Source organism: Mauremys mutica, chromosome 1 (assembly GCF_020497125.1).
Source record: "Mauremys mutica isolate MM-2020 ecotype Southern chromosome 1, ASM2049712v1, whole genome shotgun sequence".
In the NCBI taxonomy this organism is placed as follows: Eukaryota; Metazoa; Chordata; order Testudines; family Geoemydidae; genus Mauremys; species Mauremys mutica.
Window position 1 is genome coordinate 81313318 of NC_059072.1, and position 23237 is coordinate 81336554.

Sequence of the window (23237 nt, forward strand, 5' to 3'; positions counted from 1 at the left end):
CAGAGCTCCATTAATGGAATATTAAATTGCACAACCCTTGTACTAGCCCAGTCAATATTTGGAAGTGCCCAGATTTAACTCAAAAGGCTCTGATTGTCTTCTGGTGGAATTTGACCATGGCCTTGAAGTCTTACTGATCAGTGTATTTCACATGCCTGAATCTTCTAAAAGCTCATAGTTGTTCTTACCTCTAGGGATACTAGTAATGTTGGTATCTGAAATACGGATATAGGAGAGCTTCTTCATCCCTTGAAAGGCTCCATTTTCAACTCCTGAGCTCTTGAGTGGGTTGGTGCCCAGTTCTGCAAACAAAACATGTTTGTGAACTGTCCGGTAGTTTACATTTATAAATATTAAACAAAAGAGCAGTTTTTCCTTCAATGAATCATCGATAATTTGGCCAATTGCTGTAGACTATCAAGACACTTCTTGGCTTACCCATGTAAAAATTATTTCAAGTACAGTGAGTTAAGAGTAATATCTAGAAAATATATACTGCATCAAGTTACTTTAGCAAAAATCTCTTATGATGCATACCTACGACAATCATACTATTTAGTCCATTAAAGACAGCTTTCCTCAGCTTAGTGATCTCATTCTCATGGGCACGGAGCTCCTGAAGGCTTTTAGGCATGTTTTCTGGAAGTTCTTTCAGGTTATTCTTGGAAAGGTAAAGTCTCTCCAGTTTCTTCAGTGGATTAAAGGCTAAAGGGCTGATCTTGCTTATCTTGTTGTTCACAAGGATCAATGCCTGTAAAATAATAAAGCAGGAGATTTTGTTACATCCACTGTGGGCATAAATTTAGGGTGAAGTTGCATTAAGACTGAAGAATTAAAAAAAAACCCACTGATTCACTGTGTTAGCTGTGCTGATATGCAATGCAGAATTTCAAAAAATCAGAACAACACATATTAGCAAAAGATAAATAACTACAAAAATACCTATACAACTACTTATGGTCAAATCCTGGTGCATGTGCAGCTCCCATTGGTGTCCATAAGAATCATGTCTACCTCCAAGGACAAAATATAATCCTTTCATTTGACACCAGTGGAGAAGAGGCAACTCACATAAACATAACTGCATCACCACCTCAGTCTCTACAGTAATAATAACAATAGGCCAAATTGTGTCACTTAGGGCTCCCTGGGTGTGATGGGGATGGGAATAGGAGAGGGGAGTAATTTGCAATACCTATTTTGGGTTGCAGTATTTTGTCCCTACCACCATGCAGCCAGCCAATTCTCCTCACATTCTACCCGGTCTCTCCAAGGAAGAAAATCTGTGATGACTGCATAAGGAAAGGGCACAATCTAGCCTACTAATACGTATGACTTTATAACTATCCTTTGGGTCTTCCAGTCTGTACTTGTTAGTTTTTTGTCTGACTCAAATCACAAATCACATAGGGTGGCCCTTGAAGTCAATGGGATTACTCACATGAGTAAGGACAGCTCACTTTAGTAACAATTGCAAGATCAGCATTTTGGTTTGTAAATCCAATAGTTCAGGGATCATGTCTTAATTTGTAACCCTTACAGCACTGATCACACTGTTATTGTTTAACAAACAATAATGTAATAAATAGACAAGAAGTTCCTATGCCAATCATTAATATGAGGACTGTAATAAATTTAAGATAAGAAGTGTTATATGTTACAGTGAATCCACATGAGGTTCCTTCCATCTTTCCACCCATTTATTTATGCACCTCACAGAGTATTATGAAGCTAAGTGAATTCATGGTTGTACAATGCCTTGAGAGTACTGGATAGAAAGTGCTATGTACATGTAAAGTATCGTTATTTTTATATTTATTAGCAGACCACAGTTCTAGGGCATTCTTGTTCACTTACTGCACCATATTATTTGTAGGAATGGAAAAAAAAACAGATGCCTTCACTCCACATGTTTTGATAGCCCACATATTTTGGTCCCATTCCAATATATTTCTCACCAATTCTTAATCCTCCCATAATTAAACTTCTGTCAGTTACCAGTATATCTAATGGGGAAAAGCTGAATGTTTGAGTCTTTCATCAATCGGTTAGGCAATAAATAAGTGACCGAAAGGATATAAGTGTCTGTGGCAGTAACTTCTTTTGAGTAAAAATTGAGAGGAGAAAAGTGGAATGATAGTTTTGAACAGTGTGTATATGTATGTGCACTGTATATTTTTCCCTAATGTATTCCCCTTTCAATTCACCCTAAATAAATCGAGTAGTATATTTTATAGATGGCTCTACAACATACACACATAGCTGTATATATCTGCTTTTAATTTTGTGTACTAGCCAGCAGCAACCAGATTGTTGGGAGGAGGTCACTCATAGTTCAACAGACTAGTTCACTGACAATAATCCTTTCCCAAAATAATTGTAACGGTCTTATCGAAGATATGGTCATAATTCTTACTTACTCTCTTGACACTGATAAGTCATAAGAACTGCAAGTAGAACAGGCCAATGTTCTGTCTAATGCAAAGAACTTCCTCTGAAAATAACCAATGTCACAATTTTTGGAGGACGCTGTAAATCCCATCCCCAGCATAATACAGCTAACCACACAATATTAGCACAAAGAGGAACAACACTTCTTGTCATCAGCTAGTGGTGAATGTTATGCCCTGAATCATGATGATTTAATGCCCTTTATCATTTTTAATATAACCAGAAACAAAGAGTCCTGTGGCACCTTATAGACTAACAGACATATTGGAGCATAAGCTTTTGTGGGTGAATACCCACTTCATCAGATGCATGCCATCATGCCATGTAACCAGAGTAACTACAAGGGTTATTGCTAGTAATGTATATTTTTGTTGATTTTTACCAATGGTGATATTTGTATAAGTACCTAAGTGATGTAGGCACCTAAGTCCCATTGACATTCAGTGGAAATTAGGCTCCTAAGGCACACTAAGACTATATTTACACTACACACCCACTGGTACGTGTGGCTACATACTGCAGTGAAGAGCAGGCTGAGTACATGCTGTGGTGTGTAGTACATGCCAGTGAAAGACTCCAGCAGCGGGGAGGCAGCGGGGAATGGCTTCAGCAGTTCCCCACTGATGAATCTTTTCCCAGCTGACATCCTACTGCCAGAGCATTTCCCTGTGGCGGGGAAAGGCGCCAGCTGTGGGGAGCTGTTGGAATCCTTCCCAGTTGCCTCCCCTCTGACAGAGCCTTTCCCTATTGGGGGAATCTTTTCCTGAGGAGGGGAAAGGCTCCAGCAGTGAGGAGGCAGCAGGAGACTACACTGCTAAAAATAGTGTTGACAAGGAGGCAGAGCTTGGGCAAGTAGAGAGCCACGTAGGGTATGTACTTGAGTATATACCCAACCCCGTCAGGCATGTCTTTACTGTACTTATTGAAGCTGTGCCTCACAGTCAACATTGCTGTTTAAACCCATGCAAGGGGGGCTATGTGGTGATGTACACCAGTGGTCTCCAAAGTGGGGTGCGCGCTCCCCAGGGGGTGCACAAGAGGATCCTTCGGGGTGCACAGCATGAGGAGCGCCACCGGAGCAGCACCGCTTGGGCAGTTCAGGGGGCTTTTTTTTTTTGCTTCGGCAGTTCAGGCGGGAGTCTGAGCGGCTTTTTTATTATTATTTTTGCTTGGGGTGGCAAAAATGGTAGAGCTGGCCCTGCGTGCATGCTCAAAAAAGTTTTACTGAGAGGGGTACGCGATCAAAAATGTTTGGAGACCACTGATGTACACTACCTGTCGCTGCAAGAAGGGTACAGTGGAGATGTACCCCTAGGTGCTTTTTGAAAAGTTTATCCGAAGTCCTACCTTACATTAGTGAGTAACATGAATTAACTAAAAAATTCAAATATTTATTTTAATTTGTTTTAAGTTTGCTGCCCTTTACTTAAATTATATCCTTATCAGCTTCTTTAAAATTCACTGTTAGTGTGTTGGAGGTAGTTTTGGCCAGAATTAAACAGCCACAGGTTTTATTATAATGTTGAGTAGCTCTCTTTATCCCAGATCTTATCTATCTAGTATCAGAGGGGTAGCCGTGTTAGTCTGGATCTGTAAAAGCAGCAAAGAATCCTGTGGCACCTTATAGACTAACAGACATTTTGGAGCATGAGCTTTCGTGGGTATTCGTGGGTATTTTCGTGAATACCCACGAAAGCTCATGCTCCAAAATGTCTGTTAGTCTATAAGGTGCCACAGGACTCTTTGCTGCTTTTACTTATCTATCTAGTTGATATTAGCAGAATCTGCAGAGCCCCTAGGAGCAGCACTCTTAGTCATGGCTCTAGTCAAAATTGCTTCGGCCGAACTGTGTTCTGCTTATGAAAATTATGTGCTGAGTATGACAATGTTCTATTTGGGAAATTTCTGCAAACTTTCACAAAATCTTCTCAGTTTTCAAATCAGGCTAGTTATAAAAAGGCCCTTTTTACAAAGATTTACATTGTGGGAAAGAAGATGGGTGTTGTGGAAGGTATATTCCATATGCCAATAGTTCTTAACCTTTTCTCTACCATGACTCTGCCCCTCATCTCATAGACTCATAGACTTTAAGGCCAGAAGGGACCATCAAGATCAGGTAGACTGGTCTCCTTCACATTGCAGGCCACAGAACCTCACCCACCTACTCCTGTAATAGACCCATAACTCCTGGCTGAGTTACTGGATTCCTCAACTCATGATTTAAAGACTAGCTAGTACGCCCCATTTAACAATAAGGGAAGGGAAAAGTTAGGGTGGTCACAGCCGGGTCAGCACCCCAATTGAAGACCCCTGCCTTTGGCATTTAACATACGTTATTTTTTACTATGTAGTGCAGCACAGAATCTGCAACAGAAGCTTTGGCATGCCTCAGAGCAACAACAATGTCTGAGATTAAGATACCTGTTCTGCACCTGGCAATGCCATAACCATGTGTTCTTTTCCATGTCACAATAACTCTATTATATATGGTACTCAGAGAAAAAGAAGTAATTAGCCTTGGAGTGGTAATGTTGACTTTTCTCTGAATGTGCCTCATATGGTTTACTTGTAACAAAAGTTCAGAAAAAACCCCGACAACCTAGTGAGAGTTTAGGGGTCAGTGAAAACATGAACTGAAGGAGAAAAGCTGAGGGAAAACATCTGCAGGCAGTGCTAATGTGGAGGGAGATGACGTCCAAACACACACCACATGGGCCAGCTAGCCTGAAAAAGAATCAACCTCGTGATGGGGGATTATATCCACTTAGCTCAAAAACAATCACAAATGCACTCTGCTGTTTTGTGCAGAATCAAAAATGCTAGAAGGGAGATGAGTACACTTCAGGTTTCATGACAAGGTGCTGAAAATGTCTGACCCTGGTCTACTCTAGCCTAGCATGGAGCCACTTGAAAGGAAAAAGAAAGGTAACAGATTAGTGCAATGCTCGAACAAGGTTGAGGTATTGATGGTTATGTGAGATCTCTGTGAGACTCACTTTCTATTACTGGTCTGAAAGAAAGATAAATATTAAACATACACACAGAAGTTAGAGAAAAAGTTGGTGCATACCATTACTTTCCCATAATGCCCAGTTTGAGCAGTTGCTTGGCATGGACATTGGGATACCTAAGCACAGACCATCAATAGTGCAGAAAGGAGTCAGGAGGAGAGGAGAAAATAAAGAGGAACAACTAAACCTTGGTGTCATAGCCACTTCCAAGATAGAATTATCTTTCCTCAAAGCCCATTTAACTGTGGCTGACAATTTATAACAATTCTCTATATAAGTCATAGAAAGTGTGCTTCCATCACCTTCTTCCTTGTATAAGTCCCTTTTCCCTTTTAGTGGGCCGTGGTATGTGCAGGAGATAGTTTTGTCTTTCACTGCAGGCACAGATTACTAACTAGGAAAGGAGGTAACATTACTTCAGGAGTGAATATCAAACAGGCACCTTTTTGAGTGCATTATTTCCTTAGAGACAAATTCTTATCCTACCTTCACTTTATGTATGAGGATTTTCAGGTGCAAATAGGATAATAAGGTCAACAATTACTGAGTCTGTGTTATTTGCAAATTTTACATGAAAACAAAATGGAGGCTGGATGGTGACAGTCCAGCTTTAATTATAATATGTAAAGCCTCTCATTGTTTCTTCTTTCTAATGTTCAGCTAGAAACAGATTGATTTCTTGTCCAATAGCGGACTTCAATAGGAAGCAATGCTATTATCAATGGTAATATGGATGTTGTGGGTTGCAATGTCCGATACTGGATCAAAAAACCCACAATATTTTCAACATCTGTATGATGGTTCTCTAAATGTAGTTGCAGCTAAATGAATCATTCATAATGACCCTTTCCACTGAAACAAGAAAAAGAAAGCAAACCTAAAATGAGTAAAAACGGAGTATGTGCTTTCAATGTGCTGACATGTAAACCTTTAGCAACTCCCATGACTTCATTAGAGTTTTGCTGGATTCTCACCTCAACCATTGAGAGAACAAGCAATCTCATAAAGTTTTTGTATTTTAAACTTCCATTTTCTTTGTTTTATGGGTGATAGTGTAAATTACATTTCTGCTCACTTTAGGGTCCCTGGACACTGCCACAGTGGGGTAACAACAACGAGGAGTCCAGTGGCACCTGAAAGATTAAGATTTATTTGGGCATAAACTTCAGATGCATCTGAAGAAGTGGGGTTTTTTACCCACAAAAGCTTATGCCCAAATAAATCTGTTAGTCTTTAAGGTGCCACCGGACTCCTCGTTGTTTTTGTGGATACAGACTAACATGGCTACCCCTCTGATACTTGGCACCATGCAAAGTGGCGTAAAGAGGCTTAAGTGTAAATGAGAATCAGTCCCTCCAACTTTTATAGCAAAGTTAATTTGTTCTGACAAAGCACAGAAGTAGAACAAAGAGAATGACTCAGCTATCCTATCTATTATCAATGTTATGGAAAGATGAATTTATTATTATTATTATTTTATTATTTATGTATTATTTATTGGCATTACCATTGTGCTAGGTGTGGTACAAAAACAGAACAAAAAGAGCATTATTCTCATTTTTAAATATATCTTAGGTCAGCGCATCGAGCAAAAATCACTATCTGAATGGGATAGATGCAGGATGAAATGTTGGCCCCATAGAAGTCAATAGGAGTTTTGCCATTGATGTCAACAGGGCTAGGATTTTTATTTTAAGAGTTTGCAGCTCCAGAGCAAGAAGGCAGTGGTTAAGATTTCAAAATATGGACTAGCAAACTGCACACATATGATGCGACAACAATGTAGAAACTACCACCTCAGAGACTTTCTTTGTTATTCACTAAAATTAGGAGTGGATTGTAAAAAGGTCTTCAAATTATAATCAGCCATAATAAATGATAATATAATATTATTCAGGGCTGTTTTTGCCAGCCCATGATGGTATCCTTATCTGATGTTAAATCTCTAACACATTCTTAGAGGACTTAAAAGTAAAAGTAGTTTCTTTAAATTGATGAAAGTTCTTTAATTTCATAAGCAATTTATTAGATCATTGAATTATGGTAGTGCCTAGCTGCAATGTTGCCAACTCCAAGCATACAAAACTCATGATTCAGGCACCAAAAAAATCATGAGATATGGCTTCAACATCATGAGGTTTTTAAAAAATTAATAATATTGGAGTTGTATTGATCTAACTTCTGTGTTTTAAGTCTTTAGGTCACACTCGGGTCACATTTTCAAACTTTTCTTCACAACCTTTTTTTGAATGAATGCTGAGATTCTCACCTAATCCCATCTCTCCAGGAGCTGAGGCTTTAAGAAAAACAACAAATATTCCTAGACTTGTGATAAAATTGTAAGAGTTGGCAACTCTGGAGCAGCCAACTGAGAACAGTGCCCCATTGTTTTAGGCACTGTACAATCAGAACAGGAGACAGCTCTGCCGCAAACAACTTGCAATCTAAATAGAGGTGGTTGCCTCATGCAGTAGTCTGCATGGTACTGTGGCTTTGCTTAGGCCTTGGAACAATGTAGCTTGTGACTGTAGTGTATATGGGTCCTTACTATATAGTAAATGCAGTGTACCAACACCATTTGAATACCACACTATAAAGTGTGAGACAAGAGCCAGTCAAATATCAGTATTTCCCAAGCATCACAGTTAGAGAAATATCTGTGCTATATAACTTATTGATTATCCACAAGCTGTACAGAGGTATGTCACCATCATAATCTCTGAGATACACTTCACCAGGTAGATAAGTGTGTTTTTTAATAAGACCCTTAGAAATATTTAATTGCAGCAGGTGAAAATCTATAACTAGAAAATCTAAATGGCCCAGCAAAGGTGAGGAGCAATGCCTACTGGGTGTAATGATGCTGACTACTCAAGTGGGCACATAATATCACTAGTGTGTTTTTTTTCAGGAAGGATAACACAATTCTCCCCCTTTTATGTTAATAGCTAATTGTGAACAGAAAAATAACTCAGTTTAAGGTAATTTTTAGTATTAGTTTTATGCATTTTTTTCTTTTGGTGCCCAAATGTGTTTTGGGGGCTCTCAGAATTAAAGGGAAGACATAACCTTTCCTTGAAGAGTTTACAAATTCAATTAGACATGCGGGAACAAGGGGGAAACAGGAAAATAAAGGTGGTTTTACAAAAAAACATGGGACATCAATAAGATGACAGAAACAACGAGGAGTCCCTGTGTCACCTTAGAGACTAACACATTTATTTGGGCATAAGCTTTCATGGGCTAGAACCCACTTCATCAGATGCATAGAGTGAAAAATTCAGTAGGCAGGTATAAATAGACAGCACATGAATAGATAGGAGTTGCCTTATCAAGTGGGGGGTCAGTGCTAATGAGGCCAATTCAATCAGGGTGGATGTGGCCCATTCCCACAGTTGACAAGAAGGTGTGAGTATCAACTGAGGGAAAATTACTTTTTGTAGTGACCCAGAACTGCAGAGCTGGAATTAATTTGCAAACTTGACACCATCAAATTGGGCCTGAATAAAGACTGGGAATGGCTGGGTCACTACAAAAAGTAATTTTCCCTCGGTTGATACTTCTCATTGTTTTTGCTGATACAGACTAACACGGCTACCCCTCTGAAATAAGATGACAGAGTTATTCACTGGGGATTAATGCACAGCATAATGTTTAACAAAGATGGTGGGTGAAATCCTGACCCTATTGATGTCAATGGGGCCAAGATTTTATCTAGTGACTTTTTTCTCTTTATTAAATGGATATCTTCATTGGGTTATTTACGTAGGCATCATGGCAGAAGTGTAATAAAGAAGTAGTAAGAAAGAACTTGAATGACAAGATGGAGAAGGTCTTGTAGAGCACTTCAGTAAGGCCCTGATCCAGCAAAGCACATAAGCACATGTTCTGTGAGGAATATAAGCAGTCCCATAGATGATGGTGTGGACAAATGGAGCACAGATGGGGAAGTGGACAAATAGGGCATCATGGCTGGCATTGTTAGCAAAGCAGAAGGGATGAAGAACAGCAGGTGGAGAAAGAGTTATGAAGGGCCTTGAAGCTGATGACAAGAAACTCAAACTTGATGTGGTGAAGAAGGGGGAGCCAGTCCAGTTATTCAAAGAGGGGCAGTGACATGATCAGGCAAAGAATATGATCTCAGCAGCAGCATTTCCTAACTTACTGAATGGGAAGCGAAGTGGGTATTGCTGCTTGATTTCACAGTGTAAGTGTGAAGTATAGAAGATATAGCATTAATATGTCTCAAGTTTCTTTCTCTAAATTACAGCTCTAAAATATATCATATCCTCCTCCCATTTTCACCAACCGTCAATTCATTATTTACTTACATGGAGATCCTTTAAGTTCTTGAAATCCCCATCCTTTATTTCAGTAATTTTGTTGTTCTGTAAATCGAGCAGAGTTGTGTCTGGGGGAAGATCCCTTGGCACTTTATCCAGGCCTGTGGAGCAAGAAGAGGAGAAGCAATCAGCTCCAAAAGCATTAACCAGCTTTGAAGAAGGGCCAAGATTTTTCTTGGCAATATTTAATTTTTCAGTAAACCAACCCTCTCTAGGATTCATTTTCATAGGAGGCTTTAAGTAGATTTTTTCCTAGAGTTTTTCTGTCCCCATCCAGTCAAAAGGGGCCATGCTTTTAATTTTGTCATGTAATGTCAAAATACATTTATTCGCATTTCCACTCCAACATTTTTAAAGAATTTTTCAAAGCTATAATTCTATAGAGTGTAAGGGACTCAAATTTCACAAACCCTTTCTAATCCAATGAATTGTCCTGGCTTTAGTAAATTGCTTTAAGAGTCAGGTTAGCTGGATCAGGCCTTAGATTTCTGTCTGTTATTTTCACTGTATACATGGCTTCTGTGAACAGAAACCATTCCTAACACTGAGATTATGCTAGATTTTTAGAGGTAAAACTATGCTTAATTACAGTTACTTCAACTGTAAATGAAATCTCCAATAAATGTTAGATGGGCCCAATCCTGCCCCCATTCAAGTAAAAGGCAAAAACTACCCTAGATTTTAATGGGTGAAAAAATAAGAACTTAATTTCAGAAGCTGCTAGTAGTTTGCATTTTCACCTCTATCACTCCTATATACAAACAAAATATCAAGGCTATTGAAGCTGAGAATGACTGAACAAACTTGCAGTAAAGTTGACAATATCTCCACTCCACCTTAACAAAACAAAACAAAAAAAGAAATTTTTCTTTAAATTGAAGCTACATCCAAGTTTTATGGAGAACAGATCTCTTGGTTTCAGTATGCCAAAATGCCAGAATGCAGGAATGCCAAAAGAACATCAGACAATTTAAATTAAAGACTCTCTTTGGGACCATTTTCTGAATAGCTGATATGTAGCTCCGATGAAGTAATGGAAATAAAATTACTTAGTTTTAAATATTACAAGCTTTACCCAATTTTCCTTTTATACTATGACTTAGTCTGATGAAAACCTCACAACGGATATAAAAGTTACCTATTTTCTTTCCTAACTATTGAGTCTGGTTTTAACAAAATGCAAAATATTGTACAAGAGAGGGCAGAGATAATTTATAAATATTAATAATGTCTATGTATGCACAACTAACAAGTAGAACTGTGGACTTGTTTAGAACAAACATTCTATCAGTAATACTGTAAACTAATATAAAATATATGTGAAATCTCCTCAGAAAGGATTTGAACTTCTTAAATGGCTGTTTTTAGTTTGACCCAGTCCTGAGTTGTCTCTGAAAGGTCACTCTGTTGGTATGTCTCCAATATGGTGATAAATTCTGGTTATTATGTTGTTTGCAAACTGATGAAGAACAATTTTTCTTTTCATGTTTTTTCTTTTAACATTAAAAAAAATACTCTGCAACATTAAGCCCTGATCCTGTAGACACGTAAGCACACGCTTAAAGTTAGTCATATGCATAAATGTTTGCAGGTTTGGAGCCTGTGTTTCTATTCTGAAATCCAGTTTCATGTGAAAAGTCTTGGTTTTTTTATGTATGGAGGAATGCCTCTTTTGAGAGAGAGAGAGAGAGAGATTACTTTGATGTGGCAAACTATCAGAAGAGGCATTCCTTTGGTAATATATTTAATAGAGCTTTATAACAATCACTGTTATTTTAAAATGTTTCTGTTTGCTAACTGCATCCATTTCCAGCACTACCTGCCAAACTTTGGATAATGAATGGCCATGCCTGAAACCAAGGAGAGAGAGATAATTTATGTAACCATTGTAGAGACTTTATTCCGATATAGGGTAAATCTACACTTGCGTTGATGTGTAGAGTACACACATTGCACGCCCAGCTAGCATGGGCATAAATAGAAGTATAGATGGTGGTGTAGGGCATAAGTGGGTAGAGTAGACTAGAGTGCCCTGCACACCTGAATCCTACAATGTACAGCCTCATAGAATCGTAGCACTGGAAGGGACTTGCACTCATATCGAGATTAGCCCTGACAGGGGTTTGTCTAACCTGCTTTTAAAAATCTCCAGTGATGGAGATTCCTCAGTTTCCCTGGGCAATTTATTGCAGTGCTTAACCACTCTGACAGTTACAAAGTTTTTCCTAATGTCCAACCTCAACCATCCTTGCTGTAATATAAGTACATTTCTTCTTTCTCAGAGGTTAAGGCAAATAATTTTTCTCCCTCCTTGTTGTAACAATCTTATGTACTTGAAAACTGTTATGACCCCTCTCAGTCTTCTCTTCTCCAGACTAAACAAGCCCATTTTTTTCAATCTTCCCTCCAGGTCATGTTTTAGACCGGGGTGGGCAAAGTTTTTGGCCCGAGGGCCACATTGGGGTTGCAAAACTATATGGAGGGTTGGGTAAGGAAGGCTGTGCCTCCCCAGACAGCCTGGCCCCCTGCCCACTATCTACCCCCTCCCACTTCCTGCCCCCCTCAGAACTCCCAAACCATCCAACCTCCGCTGCTCCTTGTCCCCTGACCACCCCCTCCCGGAACCCCTGCCCCAACCCCCCCAGGGCCCCACCCCCTATCCACCCACCTGCTCCCTGTCCCCTGACTGCCCCGACCCCTATCCACACCCACACCCCCTGATGGCCCCCCCCAGGACTCCCTTGCCCTATCCATCCTCTCCATTCCCCATCCCCTGACCTCCCAGAACCTCCACCCCATCCAACCACCCCCTGCTCCCTGCTCCTGACTGCCCCGACCCCTATCCACACCTCCACCCCTAACCACCCCCAGGACTCCACCCTCTATCCAACCCCTCCTGTTTCCTGACTACCCCTGGGACCACTTCCCCTTATCCAACCCCCCCTTACCACACTGCTCAGAGCAGCAGGAGCCCACTGCCCGGCCAGAGCCAGCCATGCCACCCACGCTGCCTGGCAGGAGCGGTGGGCCATGCTGAGGCTGCGGGGGAGGGGCTGGGCACAGCCTCCCTATCTGGGATCTCAGGGGCTGGGTAGGACGATCCCACTGGCCGGATGTGGCCTGCGGGCCATAGTTTGCCCACCTCTGTTTTAGACCTTTAATCATGTATGTTGCTTTTCTCTGGACTTTCTCCAATTTGTCCACGTCTTTCCTGAAATGTGGTACCCAGAACTGGACACAGTACTCCACTTGAGGACTTATCAGCGTGGAGTAGAGCGGAAGAATTACTTCTTATGTCTTGCTTACAACACTCCTGTTTGTCTGCTGTTCTTACAACAGTGTCAAACTGTTGACTCATATTTTGCTTGTGATCCACTATGACCCCCAGATCCCTTTCTGCAGTACTCCTTCCTGGGCAGTCATTTCCCATTTTTTATGTGTGCAACTGATTGTTTCTTCCTAAGTGGAGTACTTTGCATTTGTCCTATTAATTTCATCCTGTTTTCTTCAGACCTTCTCTCCAGTTTGTCCAGATCATTTTGCATTTTAATCCTATCCTCCAAAGCACTTGAAACCCCTCCAAGCTTGCTATCAACTGCAATCATTACAAGTGTACTCTCTCTACTTTCTGGGAACTAAGTATGCACCCACCTTATAGTAGCTCCATCTAGGTTGTATTTCCCTAGTTTGTTTATGAGAAGGTTATTAGGGTGACCAGACAGCAAGTGTGAAAAATAGGGATGGGGGTTGGGAGTAATAGGAGCCTATATAAGAAAAAGACCCAAAAATTGGGACTGTCCCTATAAAAACGGGACATCTGGTCACCCTAGAAGTATCAGAAGCCTTATTAAAGTCAAGATATACCATATCTACAGCTTCCCACTATCCACAAGACTTGTTTCCCTGTCAAAAAAAAAAAGCTTTTAGGTTGGTTTGACACATTTTGTTCTTGACAAATCCATGCTGACTGTTACTTATCACCTTATTATATTTTAGATATTCACAAATTGATGCTTAATTATTTGCTCTTGTGAGTACTGAAGTTAAGCTAACTGGTCTGTAATTCCCTGGATTGTCCTGATTTCCCTTTTTTATTGATGGGAACTATATTTGACCTTTTCCAGTCCTCTGAAATCTCTCCCATCTTCCATGACTTTTTCAAAGATAATCACTAATGGCTCAGTTATCTCCTCAGTCAGCTCGTTAAGTATACTAGGATGTGTTTCATTAGGCCCTGGTGACTTGAAGACATCTAACTTGTGTAAGTCATTTTTTTACTTTTCTTCCCCTATTTTAACTTCTGATCCTACCGCATTTTCACTGCATTCACTATGTTAGACATCCAATCATTACTAACCCGTTTGGTGAAAACCAAAACAAAAAAGTCATTTAACACTTCTGCCTTTTCCAATTGCATAATGGGCCTACCCTGTCCTTGGTCTTCCTCTTGCTTCTAATGTATATGTAGAATGTGTTCTTGTTACCCTTTATGTCTCTAGCTAATTTAATCTTGTTTTGTGCCTTGGCCTTTCTAATTTTGTCCCTACATACTTGTGTTCTTTGTTTATAGACATCCTTTGTAATTTGACCTAGTTTCCACTTTTTGTAGGACTCTTTTTTGAGTTTCAGATAATTGAAGATCTCATGTGTTCTATGTTCCTCTTTTAACTCTTGAATTAAGGCTGTGCAGAATTTCCACATCAGCACTGGTGTGGGTTTGATGTATTCACAAATCTCAGTCCCAATGTGCATGGAACATGAGCTACGGATATTTATATAGAGTGGCCACCATTGTAAAGACAATAGTTACCACAAATGGTGGTATCTCAGATAGCACCGTTATTTCATTCAACTTAAAACAACAAGTTTTCCCTATTCTTAGCCTAGGAAAATAAACTGTGGTTATGCCATTCTTATGTAATTGTGGATAAATATGCACTGTTAATGGTGACCATCGTAGCCAACAAGAAGTGGGAATCCCTGATCCTGTGGATGTTCCAGTTAAAGGTGCCTTTTTGTCTAACTTTTACTTCTTAACAAACATACAGGTAGGTGTGTTTCACTTTCAGCCCCATGAACCAAAATGTCACTTACTTTCACAAATCCAGCATGTCCCAGATCATGGAGGGGGTCACATAGCTGTATATCATCCTTGTACTACCATGAATGTTCCACACAGGACTAATTACAAACTTTAGCCAAGATTTTCAAAAATAGATGCCTGAAGTTGGGCTCTCAAACCCCTATTTTGGGACATGAGTGGCCTGATTCGCAAAACTGTTGAGCACCTAGCAAGTCCCACTAACCTCTATGGCAGTTATGGGTGCTCAACAACTTTGGAAATCAGGCTAGTTATTTAGGTGTCTAAATATGGATTTAGGGGCCTAATTTTGGGCACCTATTTTTGTTAAGCCTTGGCTTCTTTTAAGCATACTATTTATAAAGATCCTGCGTTATATATCAAGACATTGTTTGATCATTGCCAACCAGAAACATAAAACATCCAATCTAAAGGTTTCAGATTTGGGCTTTTTAACTTTAGACCTTTAAATCCACATGAAAGTTGCCTAATATTAGGTAACCAAGTTTAAATATTTTGGCTCTGAAATTTATCAAAACTAAGCATAATATACATTTAATCAATGGGTTTTTAATTACATTAACATCCAAAAGGTTTTGTACAACAGATCCATCCTGCTTGAGATGAGTTATGAGTGCTATGTCCTGAGAACAAGATGACTGGCTGTGATGGGTGTAACTGGCCCTTTGAGGGCCCCTACCACACACTACCCCAGGAAAAGAGCAGTGAAGCTGGGTCCTCCAGGCTTGCCTAGAGAGACTGCATAGAAGCAGCCAATCATAGCCCTATAGACTCAGATAAAAGGAGCTGTAGGGGCTGTGCATATCAGGCCCTAGCTGGGAGCAGAGAGTTGAGGAAGGGGGCTTGGCTTGGCTTGGCTTGGCTTGGCTTGGCTTGGCTTGGATCGGATCGGACCGGATCGGATCTGACCAGACCAGACCAGAAGTGTGTGATGGGCTGATTTACTGGCCCTGGGAATGAGAGAACCTAAGATCTGTAACCTTAAATTAGTGGGTGAATGGGATGGGGCTATATGGGAAAAGTCCCAGGGAATAGCAGCAGTGAACTGGAGGCAGTGGTACGTGGCTGCTGTATATAGGGTCCGTGGGTTGGGACTTGGAGTAGTGGATGGGTCTGGGTTCCCCCACTGGAAGTAGTGAAGTAGCCTAAGTGGCTCCTTTAGAATTCTGATCAGAGAGCTGGATTTAAAGGCACCGAGGAGGGGTTGAAGAGAGAAGGCACCTTCAGGAAGGAGGGGCTGAGTCTACCTTGAGCTAGGATTTGAAAGACTTTTGTTTTGGACTTCAGAAGCCTGCAAGGGGTTCATCCATTTGACTGTGTGATGTAGCCAGAGGGCCGAGCCACTGAAGATGTGCCTAGCAAGGTCAGCAACCTACAGAGGATGCCAGCAGCAAGTGAAAAAAGATTGCAGCATTACATCCCAGCAACAAGAGGCACTGAGGAGTTGAGCACTCCCTGTCACACTGGCAAGAATCAAATTGGCATCATATACTCTTCCATCTGTGTTCAGGGCATGGAACTGCCCAATACAGCATTAGCTTCTCCACATTTTGCTGCTAAAAACATTATCCCTAACATAGAGCTCGATCCCACTCCCATTAAAGTTAATGGCAAAACTCCTATTGATTTTGTGGGTGCAGGATGAGGGCCTCAGTGCATTAATCATGTTACTTGGTTCAGATACAAATTTGCCTTCAGACAGAGGCATGGTAGTGACAACTCTGATGACTATGAATACGTGCTAAAATAGCACTTTTCAGCTGAAACAATTTTGTCATAAGAGGGGTTTACTGTAAAACAAAGCTTATCAGGTTTTTACACAAATATGAAAATGGTTAAATCGTTTGTATTCCTAGTAATATTGGTACCTTTATAGTTGCCAATAAAGGACTGCTATATATTTTTAAATAAAATTGTATGTGTGATTTAATCAGTTATGGTAGGGAGGTCTGGCACACTAGAAACCATACAATTGTAATATTATCCAATGCCAGGGAACATGCTCAGTAGGTATGCTTGTATTACCACTGAAGGGGTTACTTGCTAGAGACTAGACCTCCAGGTGTATTTTCAGACTGAATACTTCAAGTTTCAAATATCAGTTATCTACATCTTCAAGCTTCATGTATGAATGAGAAATGGGAAATATTTTTGGATTAATTAAAATGAATCATAAGTGACACGTGTGATGCAAACCTTGGTACAATCATCAAACATCTGTTTGTAATTTTGGCACTAGCAATATAAAAATGAATTTGTAAATGTTTCATATGCTTTTCTTTTAAACAGAGAAATTTAAAGTAACATCAAAAGTCTGTTTCATATAAATTATGGCATGCAGGAGATAGCTCAGTGGTTTGAGCATTGGCCTGTTAAACCCAGGGTTGCAAGTTCAATCCTTGAGGGGGCCACTTAGGGATCTGGGTGAAAATCAATACTTGGTCCTGCTGGCAGAGGTCTGGACTCAGTCTTTTCCAGTTCTATGAGATAGGTATATCTCCATATATTATTGTCCTGGCATCATCAGGAATTAAAGATTGTCATGTGATGAAATCTTCAAGAATACATCCAACCAAAATTGGCAACCCTAAGCAGTAAAAATCATAAAGTTCTATTACAGCTGTAACTGAGCAATATGGTACATGATGTTTTATATTATATATATGCACTATAGCAAACAGAGATGAGCCTGAACCAAATCCCTGAATAAACTCTCTACCGCAAACTCTAGCAGAGGCCAAAATCCAAATACAGAGATGAATGTTGTGGTTCAGGTGTCAGTGTCACAATACTGTCACAACAGTCATCATTTAAGGCTCTTTTAAAATGTTGCTCTAGATTGTAGACAGCTGAGGTATTTGGGCTGAGCCACTTGTGATTCCCAGCTGTGGTCATCAGAGGCTGCTCTCCTGATTGAGTAGGTCTCTGCAGCAGCTGCTTGTATTTCCTGTGCAGGCAGCTCTGTGCTTTGAGAACATGCAGAGCCAGGAAGTGCCCTGGCAACAACAGGGAGAGAATATGGAAGACTGCACCACTGAGCTAACCAGCACCTCCCCTCCCCTTAATGATGCAGTAAGTGGAGTCTGGAGGACCTGAGAGTTTGAGATGGAGCAAGGAGAAGGGAAATGGAATGCCTAACTTGGGGGAAATAGTTGGACTTGGGGATTGCTTTTTTGGGGGTGGAAGTCTGCTTCATGATTTTTGAATTCTGAAACTATGCATTTCAAAGTGTACTGAAAATATGTTCTATCCTGTATGGCAATAGTTTATTAATTGCTTCCTGTGATATATGAAATAAGAAATTATTGCATCCAATGAAGTGGGTATATTCACCCACGAAAACTCATGCTCCAATACATCAGTTAGTCTATAAGGTGCCACAGGACTCTTTGCTGCTTTTACAGATCCCGACTAACACGGCTACCCCTCTGATACATGAAATAAGAAATTATTCTGAGGAATATCCAAAACTCCCTTCCCATACTTTTCCTCTGTAAAAATGTCACTTTCTGCTACTAAGTCACTTGTGCTATTGGGTAACATCTGCAGAGGTGCTGAAGTGACTTCAAAGTCTGATTGTGTGGGTTTTTTTTATTTTTTATTTTATTTTAAAGATTATCCATTGGTTTTGTTTTGTTTTACATGCAAAAAGCTGAAGTGCCCTTGAGAATATTAGAGTGTTACCAGCAACTTCTTTGTAAAGGTGACCTGCAAACCTTTTTCAAGTGTGTTCATTTTTCAGCTTGTGAGACTTTTGGTCCATGAAGATCCACTTTGGCTTTATTTTTGCCCAAACCATTGTTTTCTGATTTGTTTTTTAAAATAAGAATAGAGGCTCTGAGCCTCCCCATGGAAAAATGTTTGCAACAGACTAAATGCCACCTTCTGCTAAAGCAGCTGTAAATAACATTCTCTTCTTTTTTTCATACTGCATTTACTTATACATTGCTACTTCCCAACACAGAGAATGACAAAGGTGAAACTGCATGTGCCACAGTCAAATATAAAGTTCTCAGATACTGCAGTGATAAAAATTGATACAGTTGCTTGCGCAGGCTCTGAATGAAGGGGTCTCTCTTGAGTGCTCTTTCCCACCTTCATGCACCTGTATGAAGTGACCTTTTTCTCTGATAGTTAACTAACCAACATGGTATGCATTTCAAAATGTATATTTAATTGTAATTACGGTAGTCACACTTCCACTATTGCCAGCTGCAGTATTCAAAAGACATGAGATTTGCTTAAAATTAAAAATCATAAGACTGCCAAAAAAAAAGTTTGAGGTATTTTTCTTGTCTTTTGATCCTGTAGGGTCTCAGTTGGGTCACGTTTTTCAAGTTTTCTCCAGAGCCAAGAGAGCTAGAAATTTACTTTACATGAGAATCTTAGATTTCATTAAATCATGTGTTTCCAGGAGCTGGGGCTTTAAGTGAAAAGTTGAATATCATAAGACTCATGTTAAATGTGCAAAAGCTGACGATACTTAAATAATAGGATATTTCCATTAATTTTTTTTATCTCATAAAACTGGAAGGGACCTTGAAAGGTTATCAAGTCTAGCTTCCTACCTTCACTAGCAGGACCAAGTACTAATTTTTGCCCCAGATCCCTCAGTGGTCCCCTCAAGGATTGAACTCACAGCCCTGAATTTAACCAGCCAAATGTTCAAACCACTGAGCTATGACTCCTCTTTTCATTGTAGCTGGTGGTAGCTAGTGATCTAAATCATCCACTCAGGAAAAGATATCCCAGGATTCCTGTAACTAAGTAGGACTGTGCATTTTGAGTTTGACAACTGTTTATACAGTTGAATATTCTCAGAAATATCATTTGTCAAAGGTAAAAATACCCTTCTCACAAGTATTTACATTAGTAAAGCATGAGCACTCCAGTATTTGGGATGTGAGCACTGCCAAACTGAAATTAAAATTTGAATGAATAGCTGGGACAATATTTCCCAATATTTTCTTAGCTCTTGTTTTAAGCATCTGGAAACAGATTACTGTAAACTGTTTTGCAACTTTTACTACAGGCTCTGCCAGAGTCGTCATTATTATTTTGGGGCAGGCATGAATAAACATTTTTAAGTTCTTCTCTGCTTTCTGTCAAACTGACTTTTGTCCGCTATGACCATGCTCCTCTGCACAGGACCAGTTTTATGACTGGGGGGAGGGGTATTGTGGCATGTCATTAGTAAGGTTTTTAGGGGCTCCCAAACTTAATTTGGCTATTGTTCATAAAATGGGAAGGATCCCTGGGGTATCACCAGCCCATTCTAATCCAAGGAAAATGGAAGCAAACTGCTATGCTGGAATATTGGCATATTTATCAACACTTTCCTAAATGTCAAAAGACAGTTTTCCAAATAAAATGGGGGTGTAAGTGGCCACTAGGAACCTCCCATTTTCTGCTGGAGGGTTTTGTGCATGTTGTTAGGCTTATTTTTTTTAAGTTATTTAATGATAGATCTCCAGATTTAGCTGTTGTTGTTCAAAATAGCCATTGATGGGTCATTTCCCCAAGATGTGGTGTTCTCTGCTGCTGGAGGATCATCCTTACATTGGTATGATCCTCTTGGGACTCTGTAGCTACAGGGGTTCTGGGAAATGTAAATCAGTAACCAGAAAGTTGTTTCTTGGTTATTCCTGTTTTCCATTTCCTTATCTCCTCTCCCTTCTTATCTCTGTCCTGTTTTGTACATCTCCAGACTATTCTTTCTTTCTTTCTTTCTGTTGGGTTTCTTTTTTTATTCTCCTTTCTCTCATCATCTTCCTTTGAAAAGCAGCATCTCCTCTCCTTTCCTAGTCATACCATTTTATATTACCCACCCCTTTCTCTCTTATGTGCTGTGATCAGTTTCTCTTTGCTGCCTTTACCCCTTTTGCTGGCAACATTCTCATCTTTCTTTCTTTTATTGTCCCTCTGTGGTGCTACATCTTATCACTTTACAAACATTAACTGATTATTAATAATCATCACAAAACCCGTAGGAGATAGATGAGTAGATCTGATTATCTCTATTTTAGGGTGGGGGGGAACTAAGGCAGAAAAAGCTAAATGACTTGACTAAGCTAATAAAGTTGGCATCACAGCTAACAAAGCTCAGTCCTCTGCTTAGTCCACTATCATGCTGCCTGTCATACCCCTCCTTTTAGCCAGAGCTAATCCTCAAAGGACCTAGTTTATCTACAGGCAGCTGGGAGGAACTTGATGTGGCACAAATCCATGTAACACTCCTCCATGGCACTTCTGTGAACTCTCCGGAAGTTGTTCCAGAAATTGAGGGACTGCAAGTCATTAATTTCCAAGGCCTTAAAGTTCAGTCCTAGAATAGTGGGAACCATGAATAAAATTTAACTCTTAGGAAAAAAATACTTTGCTAAGATTTCTGCCCCAGTGTTTAACGTCTATATTCTCGGCTATCATTACAATGACAACAGTCAAGCACATTTAATGTGAAAAGTGAGGTTATTCTTGACTCCCACAACTCAGGGAGTTGCAAAAGTTGGCTCTCGGATTGGCTGGTGGTAAGTGCTATAATACACATCAGCTCCAGTGTTTTTGCCGCCCCAAGCAGCAAAAAAAAAAAAAGCCACGATCCCAATCAGCTCTACCGCCACTGCTTCAGTCTTCGGCGGCAATTCGGCGGCTGGTCCTTCGCTCCAAGAGGGAGTGAGGGACCTGCTTTCGAATTTCTGCCGAAGAGCTGGACATGCCGCCCCTCTCCGTTTGCCGCCCCAAGCACCTGCTTGCTGGGCTAGTGCCTGGAGCCGGCACACACACACTCACTCACTCACTCTCTCTATGGAAGCAGCATGTACCTATTTAGCATGTAAATGCCAGTGATTCTCTTTCTGTTAAGAGCTTTCAGTTTTCACACTCCATGTCTTTTGGTAAATTTCCCATTTTACTTATAGGCCATGGGGCTCTGCTTCTTATTGGAATGAAACTGACAGCATCCACTCATTAGAGTTCATTAGCAAAATCAAAGCAACCCAAACTGATCCAATCTAACAGTAAACAGTTAGCTACACAGTTTTCTCCCAGGTGCTTTCTCCATTCAGTGCATGCATGTAGGATTCTGCCTCAGGCTCTTCAAGACTCAGGGTTGGGTCTCTGTGATATAGTCTCCATGATTTGTCTTGAAATGAGACGATGATTTCCTTGTATTCTGGATTCTGTGTTTTAATTTCTCTCCTCTCTGTCTATCCAATCAAGGCAGAACAACTCCATCTAATCTGGTCTCATTTTCTGTTGCATACAGTGCACTGAATGGACAAAACTTTAAATATGATGCAATTGGAGAGAGCTGCGATTTTTTCATTTCTTAACACTGTTTGCAAGGCCAAGCTCATCAAGCACAGAAAATGCTAAATTAAAAAAAATGGAGTGTACAGTAAAGTATTTATTGGTAAAACTGCCTAATCAGACATTGTACTATTGGAGAACTTTGTTACAGAAAATGGCAAAACCAGATGTAATGAAACACAGACAGCTTTTCTCTACTACCTGCTTACCGTCTTTTGAGCCACTTCCCCGTGAACACTTGGTGGGCATGAGCATATCAGACTTCTGAATAAAGTAACTGACATATAGAGCAACAGTGGGTCTAGAGAACTTTATTGCAGCCCAATCCACTTCTGACAACAAACATTACTACCTGACCCTGGGAGGGGGAACGGAAGCCTAAGCCTGCTCAAGCCTGGTCACCCCAGGTGCGGGGACCCACAGCCAAAGCTTGAGCCCCACCACCCTGGGGGTGGGGTGGTGGGGTTAAAACCAAAGCCCAAGGGCTTCAGCCCCAGGCAGGAGGCCTGTAATCTGAGCCCCGCTGCCAGCTCAGGCTTTGGCTTCAGACCCAGCCAGTGCGGCTTGGACTTCGGTCCCAGATCCCAGCAAGTGTAACACCAGCTCTGGTGGCCTCATTAAAATGGGGTTGCAAACCACTTTGGGGTTCTGACCCACAGTTTGAGAACCCCTAGTCTAGAGTAGTCTTTTCCTGGTTCTGCTGCTGCAGGCGCCCCGAAGATCTTTTCTGGGAAACACCTAAATGGATACAGTGAGCCAGTAAACTGTCATCAAAATATCTGGCTTGGAACATCTTTGTTCAATCAGCTTTTGAAGATACTGTGAGTGGAGAGTTTCCCTTCAAAGCAGTACTTATCTGGTGCTCAACCTTATGCAGTTTAAGTACCTTGCTGACCTAGGCCCTGTGTGAGTACCCAGTACTCCCTAAAGACTTCATCTGGCATCATTGAAATCAATGAGTGTTTTCTCATTGACTTCAGTGGGTTCAGAATAAGACTCTAAACTTTAAAAATCCCATCCTGG

The 23237-nt window shown here is 40.5% G+C and overlaps 1 protein-coding gene across 1 annotated transcript in view; it reads right to left on the bottom strand.

Annotated features, from left to right (window-relative positions):
* The window catches only part of DCN (decorin), a 45698-nt gene that overhangs the window by 11470 nt on the left and 10991 nt on the right, over positions 1 to 23237 (bottom strand). The window contains exons 3-5 of the mRNA XM_044980539.1: positions 9794 to 9906; positions 538 to 751; positions 189 to 302 (exon numbers count right to left, since the gene is read on the bottom strand). Of these exons, the coding sequence (XP_044836474.1) occupies positions 189 to 302; positions 538 to 751; positions 9794 to 9906 (441 nt within the window). The remainder of the gene's footprint in view (positions 1 to 188; positions 303 to 537; positions 752 to 9793; positions 9907 to 23237) is intronic.